Source organism: Mus caroli, chromosome 8, assembly GCF_900094665.2.
Source record: "Mus caroli chromosome 8, CAROLI_EIJ_v1.1, whole genome shotgun sequence".
In the NCBI taxonomy this organism is placed as follows: Eukaryota; Metazoa; Chordata; class Mammalia; order Rodentia; family Muridae; genus Mus; species Mus caroli.
Genome location: NC_034577.1, coordinates 112,773,733 through 112,781,971, shown reverse-complemented (window position 1 = coordinate 112,781,971; position 8,239 = coordinate 112,773,733). Strand labels below are relative to the sequence as shown.

The 8,239-nt window shown below is 50.2% G+C and overlaps 1 protein-coding gene across 4 annotated transcripts in view; it reads left to right on the top strand.

Annotated features, from left to right (window-relative positions):
- The window catches only part of Zcchc14 (zinc finger CCHC-type containing 14), a 50,587-nt gene that overhangs the window by 28,214 nt on the left and 14,134 nt on the right, over nucleotides 1-8,239 (top strand). For all 4 annotated transcript variants that reach the window (XR_003837398.1, XM_029480463.1, XM_021169821.2 and 1 more), the window contains exon 3: nucleotides 6,260-6,333. Coding sequence is in view for 3 of the 4 variants with exons in the window: in XM_029480463.1 (XP_029336323.1) it covers nucleotides 6,260-6,333 (74 nt within the window). In the remaining variant the exon portion in view is untranslated. The remainder of the gene's footprint in view (nucleotides 1-6,259; nucleotides 6,334-8,239) is intronic.

Genomic DNA, 8,239 nt, shown 5'->3' with positions numbered 1-8,239 from the left:
GCATGCATCATGTCTGTAGCGACTGTGACATGTCTGCATGCATCATGTCTGTAGTGACTGTGACATGTCTGCATGCATCATGTCTGTAGTGACTGTGCACCATCAGACAAGCGGAGGACCTAAGCCTGGGCAGTGTTTGCTTCTGTGCCACTTCGCTTATAGCTTTTTTATATAACATCATGGTGAAGCGCAGCTAAAAGACTGAACTAACCATCAGTCTTGGGCTTTTAACAAAAACAAAACTCTTAAGTAAAAGCATGACTTTTAACAAGATAGGAGTTAAGGATGAAAGCTAACTCGTGAAACTACAGCAGTGTGGTCTCTCCTGAGCTGCTCTGGGACCACAGTGAGGAAGGAGTGAGAAGCCTCAGCACTGGGGACATTCCTGGTTCTGTGTTTGGCCTCACTGTGAGGACAGAGAGCATAGTTCAGAGATTTGCACTGCGTGCCCGTGCCTGGACCACAGTTTGTTGTTGTTGTTGTTTGTTTGTTTGTTTGTTTGTGGGTTTTTGTTGTTGGTGTTTGTTTGTTTTTTTGTTTTGTTTTGTTTTCGAGACAGGGTTTTTCTGTGTATCCCTGGCTGTCCTGGAACTCACTCTGTAGACCAGGCTGGCCTTGAACTCAGAACCGCCTGCCTTTGCCTCCTGAGTGCTGGGATTAAAGGCTTGCGCCACCATGCCCAGCTCTGGACCACAGTTTTAGTGGCAGCAGCGGCCAGTGCTGTCCCATTTCTAGGCGCTGCTCTTGACAGCCTTCCTTTGCAGTTCTCATTTGAACCCCAGGACATATGACAGTATTTGAGTGGCCGCTTCCTCAGTTTCCCTAAAGATAATGAGGCTGGGATTTGGGATTGAGGGACGTTCCCCTCAGAGTTTCTCCAGGAGGTGGGTGAGTCAGAGGAGCATACAGTATGTGCAAGCATGGGTAGAGTGCCCCTTTCACCTTTCAGGCTCTACTCGAGCGATTACCACTTTACATGAAATGTAAGAGGCTGGGTTAGAAAGACGGCTCAGCGGCCTAGAGTACAAGGCTGCTCTTTAGGAGTACTCTGGGTTGAGTTGAGATGATGGCTCAAAACCATCCTAATTCTAGCTTCAGGGAGTACTGTGCTGTCCTCTGACCTTTATGGACACCCGACATACATGTGGCATACATATATAAATGCAGGCAAAATATTTACACACATAAAATTCAGTACATTTTTAAAAAGCATAAATCTGAGAATCTTGCCCTGTGTGTGTCACATGCCAGCTCTTGAGATTGAGTGTCAGAACTGATGCTCGTGGCAGGGTGGCAGGTGTGTGAGTGAGGGTGCTCAGAGCTGCCGCATGGGCTTTGTGCTCGTAATATGACCTTAAGGCTTTTGCATAAGTGTTACAGGGGAGAAAGGATAGTCTTTGGATGATCTGTGTTTATCTCCTGGCTGCCCTTGTCTTCTGAACGCTTCTGTTCCCAGTTTATTTTGTGCTGCTCTGCAGGTACAGACTCTGCCCCTTCCACTAGCCTGACAATGTGGCTCCCTGTGACTTAATTCTTGCTGCTCATGGACTGCCTGACTAAGCTGGGTTTGCTCTTCAGCTTTGCCAGAGGCGGTTCTATCTCTCTCCCTGCTGTGTGCAGTTGGCAGTCTTTTTGCCAGTGCTATTTTTCTCTGGTTGTTTTGCATTTTTCTTTGGTTCGGAGTCATTTGACTGCACTGTCCCTACATGTGGTTTATCTTAGAGCTCTGTCACTTCTTGTACTTCCCAAGTCTGGAGCTTTCCAACTGTTACAGACCCCCTTTCCTCCTTTCCATCGGTGCTGCAGGGGCTGTGTGCTGTTCCTCCCTGTGTCAGACCTGTTTCCAATCGTACCCTCTCCCTCAAGACAGGACACTTTTCTTTGCTCTACAAATCTAATCCCTTGTATTCTCAGCCTGCCCTCTACTGGGTATTCTTATGTCAAATAATATGTTTCTTCATTTAAAAATCTTCATTTGGTTCTCCTTTCTGTTGTTTGGCTTTGCTTTGTTAAGGTAGGATCTCATGTAGCCTGGGCGAGCCTCAAGCTCATAGCTGCATAGCTGATGATGAGCCTGGTCCTCAGACCCTGGCCTACCTCCCTAGTTCTGGGATTAGATTTAGTTACCTCATCCAGCAGATTGGTGCTGATGGTGATTAGGGGTGCAGAAATGGTTTGGCTACTCCAGTGAGTACAGAACTAAAAAGTAGGAAAGAAAATTTGTGAAGGCAGATTCTGTTAGCATTGACAATGAGACAGAACGCAGGTGCCTGGATGATGAGGGGCTGGAAATGGGTCCCAGCAGAGCCACCATACGATACCAGGGAAATGCGGGTCCCTCCCAGTGTTCTTGGTCTCATTAATAACGTTAATTTAAGAAGGGACACAAATGGAAGCTTGAAGACAGTTTACTAAAATCTGAATCTCAGAGCTGCCTAGAGAACAGAGCAGATCAGCTAGCGTGAGGACAAGCATGTGGCAGAGGCAGCCACACAGAGGAAACCGTAGAACGGGCACAGAACCCTAAAGCATTGGTTGGAAAATAGGCCCTGGCCGTCTGTAGGGACAAGAAAGGAAAGGAAGTATTTACTCATTTCTAAGTCAGGACCCAGGGCGGCGAGCAGAGCCAGTCAAACCTCACGTCGGCTCACAGGGACGAGGCAAGGGGCGGGCGCTCTGGGAAGGGAAAGACCTTACAGTGAACCCACAGTCCTAGAGCTGCTGGGCCTGGGCTTTCCTTTCATTGTGTAAAGTTTATTTTATTATATGGGTGTTTGTTGGCATGGATACATGTTCACACGTGGCGTCTGGTGACAACAGAGGCCAGAAGAGGGCATCAGATCCTTTCTTTGTGGAACTGGAGTTGCAGACTATGGTGGGCTGCCGTGGGTGCTGGGAACTGAAAGAGCAGCAAGGGTTCTTAACCGATAGCCGTCCGGCTCCCCTGACCTTCCTGCTGCATGGCCAGAGCAACTCCCAGACGGAAGAGGTTCTGTGGGGTTAGGGTTCTAGAGAGTCAAGAGTTGACGGTGTTAGGGCAGAGCAGCATGCAGGCATGGCGGACAGGGAGAGCTCACACTTACACGGTAGGGAGAGCTAAGGGAAGGCGGTACAAGTCTTTAAAACTTTTAAAGCTCACACCTAGTGCCATACTTCTTCCAACAAGATCACACATTCTAAACCTCCCCAAACAGTGCCATCAACTGAGGACCAAGTCTTTAAGTGCCCCAGACCATGGGGGAGATTCCCATTCCAAGCACCACTCAGGACTAGAGTTTGTTTCTAAACCCTAGTCTGTGCCGCCGCCTTCTGATCTCCACAGGCACCTGGCACACATGTGATAATGTAAAAACATCTGAAAATATATATATATAAAGAAAAAGGAAATGTCAGGCAGCTTTTCTCTCACAGGATAGTCCCAGCCCTGTGACCCTGTCAGACCTGGACCTGTGGGACTTAGTTCTTGTTTCTGTATCTTCATTCCCAGTCTTGTTTCTGTATCTTCATCCCAGCGTTCGGCTCTCTGCCTCCATTCTGTTCCTCTGGCTTTGTCCTCTAGATGAGAACCGCTGTCCTAGCTCACGCCTGGCAGCACCCCGTGCCAGTGATGTGTGTGTTGCTCCACTGTGTGTAGTCCCTGAAGCTGGGGCTAGGGTTCCCCTCCTGAGGTGAATACATGAGGCTTGCAGGGACCCAGTAACTGCCACACTGTGAGCAGTGAGCCTCGTACCACCATCAGGCCATCTGCAGAGAGTCACGAGCCACCTAGAGCACAGAGGTGAACGCAGGATTCCTTCACATGGCATCTGACCTTTTCCCTGACCCTGATCTCATCCGACACGAGCTCTCAAGGTGCTTGTTGACAGCTGCAGTGTCCTGCCCGCAGACCTTAGTATGCATCAGCTGTGACTTGTTCACACCAGGGCTGGGTAGAATCCAGATGGCGTGGTGCCAGCTCTTCACATGCTCTTTGAGTACCTGCTGTCAGCTTCCTTTCCCTAGATGATACAGTTTAGTGCAGAGCTGAGAGGTCATGAGACCCCGCACACTGCCAGGGATAAGCGTGGTGCATCCTGAGGAGGTACAGGAAGGAAAGAGTAGTGGAAGCCAGTGCTCAGGGGCGTCCTTTATTTACCCTCTGGGCCCTACCCTGCAGCCCTGGGTGCTGTTCAGAGAAGTGGGCAGGGTTCTGGGGTGCTGCGTCATCAGTGCACTAAAAGCTGAAGTGCCGTTGTGTGGGAATGTATGTCTCTGGCTCTCTTGTCCAAAAGAGGAGGGGGGCAGCAACCATGCATGTGACCCAGGCCAGCTGCAGGTGTAAGGTGCAGTCGGTGTGAGAGTCCCAGTTCCCAGTGCCTGAAAACCCAGCAGCTTCCTGGGAGTTGAGTCCTTGTCAGTGCATGGTGTTGCCTCTGGCCTCCTGCACGTCCTTCATCTTTGGTATTGGGGCAGAATCCTGGCACTGAGGCACATATGCATGCCAGGCATGCACTCTGCCACTGAGGCAGGCCCTCTGCTTCCTATAGTCATGGCACCTAGTGACCTCACGTTGGAGAGGACACTGAAACACGCTATTCAAAGCGTTCCTTTTGTTATTTTTTTATTTTTTATTAGATATTTTCTTTATTTACATTTCCAGTGTTATCCCCTTTCCTTGTTTCCCCTCCTAAAGCCCCCTATCCCACCTCCCCTCCCCCTGCTCTCCAACCCACCCACTCCCTCTTACCTGTCTTACCATTCCCTCACATTGGGGCATTGAGCCTTCACAGGACCAAGGCCCTCTCCTCCTGTTGATAACTGACAAGGCCGTCCTCTGCTACATATGTGATTGGAGCCGTGGGTCTCCCCATGTGTACTCTTTGGTTGGTGGTTTAGTCCCTGAAGCTCTGGGGCTTTAGTGTGTGTGCTGTGACATGGCACATCTGTGGAGGTCAGAGAAACTCGAGTGGTTGGTTCTGTCGTTCTATCACATGGGTCCTGGGGATTGAATCAGGCTATCAGGCTTGGTGGGAGGCGGCTTTACCTGCTAAGCCTCTCCCTGCTCTGGGCATCAGGAGCCTGGAGGAAGAGCCTACAGTTCGCTGGGTGCTGAGGCTGCCAGCGGTAGGGCAGTGAGAGCTGGACTCAGCTTTAAAACATATTTCATGGACAGTGGACTGGCTGTGAGTCCTTGGCCTGACTCCAGAATGCTTTTATATTCAGACAGCTAAAGTGATATTTATCTACTTTGTCCATTTTCCTGTCCAGCTCTGAGTCACTTCCTTTGGTCCAAATGGGCTTTTCCTTTTTCCTTTCTCATGCACCCTGATGCTCTTTGGTCTGGGAACACTGGGTTCACATCGATCCCCGGGGTAGGGCAGGCACTGGCCCTACAGTTGCGTAGAGAAGGAGGCGGTCTGGAATGTTGCTACTGAGTCTGTGCTGAGGGTTGCTTCCTGCTGGCCTCTAGCTGAAGGAGGGGCTGGGATAGCCAGGGCACAGTGTGCCAAATCTCTGCAGTGTGTGGAGGTAGCTGTGCTCTTCCCTAGTCGCCTAACACAGTGGCCCGTATGAGTGTCATGCCTGTGGAAAGTGATTGCCTGGAAGAAGAGGCTGAGTCCCTGGGTGGGAGCCAGCAGCAGCAGTGTTGTCTGGAGGAGGAGGAGGAGGAGGAGGAGGAGGAGGGTGCCCGGGTGGAGAGCTTGATTGTGAGCCCCTGTTTGGACTTACCTGGAAACTGTATTTATAGTTTACTGGTGTCATTTCATTTCTGCAGAGAAAGATCTGGGACAGGACGTAGAGAGACACTTGAGCTCTGTGGTGACAGAAAGTCTCCTTTAGACGTTTTAAAGCATTGTCTGTCCCCAGGTTGTAATCATGTCACACTGTCTGGGAAGACCTTGCCATATAGAGCTGCCATATGTGTGCCCTTGTAGCAGAGCTGGGTAATGGTGGGTGGGCCCCTAGAGAGACCCAGCTTCTCATACAGACCGTTTACCATGGGAAGACACAGCCATGCTCTTCCCAGGAATTGGACCCAATTCATGACCGCCTTGAAGGACAGCACAAGGACTCACAAACGTGTGGTCCCACTCAAGACCCTACATTTTCTTGGGATTTGGATGGTGTCCCTTGGCCTTGTAAGACTGATGCAGACACTCTTCATTCGGGTCCTGGTTCTGGCAGCCATGTGTGGAATAGCCTACTTGTTACATGCCCAGAGATTGTCAATATCCCAAAGTCTTACTTCCTTCTTATAATTCTGTGTTTGTTTTTACAGTGAGTGTTGAAAAGATAGACCTGAAGGGGTTGTCACACACGAAAAATGACAGAAGTGTCGAGTGTTCCTTTGAGGTAAGATGCTGTTCCCCCTCTCCTCGGAGGCATCACATGTCACTTCATGTACTGCAGTGAGGGCTGGAGCCTGCCTGGGGCAGATGTCTCTAGGGTGGGCTAGAGTGTTAGGAGAGATGGCTCAGAGTTAGGAGCACTGACTGTTCTTCCTAAGGTCCTGAGTTCAAATCCCAGCAACCACGTGGTGGCTCACAACCATCCATAAAGAGATCTGATGCTGCCGGGCGTGGTGGCGCACGCCTTTAATCCCAGCACTCGGGAGGCAGAGGCAGGCGGATTTCTGAGTTCGAGGCCAGCCTGGTCTACAAAGTGAGTTCCAGGACAGCCAGGGCTATACAGAGAAACCCTGTCTCGAAAAAAAAAAAAAAAAAAAAAAAAAAAAAGAGATCTGATGCTCTTTTTTGGAGTGTCTGAAGACAGCTACAGTGTACTTACTTATAATAAATAAATCTTTTTAAAAATGTTTTCATTTGAGAGCTTTTTGTTGTTGTTGTTTGGTTTTTGTTTGTTTGTTTTTCAAGACAATATTTCTCTGTAGCCCCGGCTGTCCTAGAACTAACTCTGTAGAACAGACTGGCCCCAAACTCATAGAGATCTGTATGCCTCTGTGACCTGAGTTATTAAAGGTGTTTTATTATATATATATATATATATAGTTAATGGTAAGCCACAGCAAGTGTGTGGTCAGATGTTTTGGTACCTGTGAAACTCTCCTACTTAGGACAGTCAGAGGTGTCTGTCACCACTGTCCCTACTCAGGACAGTCAGAGGTGTCTGTCACCACTGTCCCTGCTCAGGACAGTCAGAGGTGTCTGTCACCACTGTCCCAACTAGAGGCCATTTTTAACTGGCCAGGCAAGGTGGTGCAGCCTGTCCATGACCACAGGGTGGCTCACCCAGGGCTGTCCTTGCAGAGTTGCAGTTGTGATTGTCACCATTGCCACCTCCCTCCCCCCAGACAGGGTCTCTCTGTGTAACCTTGGCTGTCCTGAAACTCAATTCATAGACCAGGTTGGCCTGGAATTCACAGAGGTCACTTTCCTCTTGAGTGCTGGATTGGAAACTGTGAGCCTTCCCCGCCTGGCATGTGTCTTAAGGGCTAGTCAGGCAATACCGGTTGATGCTTCCTGTTGGAGATGCCACACCTGCCCCCCACTGGCCATTGATAGTGGAATGGCTATGGCTTCTTTCTATTTCATTTTGTTTTTGAGACAGTCTCTCTCTCTCTCTCTCTCTCTCTCTCTCTCTCTCTCTCTCTCTGTCTGTCTCTGTCTCTGTCTCTGTAGTATGTAGTATCAAATGTCCTGGAACTCTCTATGTAGACGGGGCTGGCCTTAAACTCACAGAAACCCTCTTGCCTTTGCCTCCTGGGTGCTGGCACTAAAAGAGTATGCCATCATGTCTCTACTCAGCTTTTCTGTTTTCTATTGGTCTGTCTGGAGGTTTGCTGGCTTTAGGCTTTCCTCCAGGTCCTTCCTGGGGCCTGTGCTGCCTTCTGGGCCAGACCATTGCCTGCCTGCTCCACGGCCTCAGCCAGGCTCTTTCTGTGCTCTCGGGGAGGTTGGGTGGAGTAGGGGATCTCAGACTGTGCCTGCTCCCAGGAACTTGTGTGCTGGGTGGGGACCCCAGCACACACAGCCACTGGCTGGTACAGAAGGAAGCACGTGGTTTAGTGGTTCTAGACAGAGGTGCTGCGTGTGGGGCTGGCCTGAGCCTGTGTGTTGCTTGCCTATTGTGTCCTTCGTGTGTGATAAAAGAGTCAGGTCAGTCCCAGCATTCCCTGCAGCTCTTGAGGAAGTAGTTGGTGCTGTGTGCCTCATCCCTCCTGCAGTGCCCGTGCCTCATCCCTCCTGCAGTGCCCGTGCCTCATCCCTCCTGCAGTGCCCGTGCCTCATCCCTCCTGCAG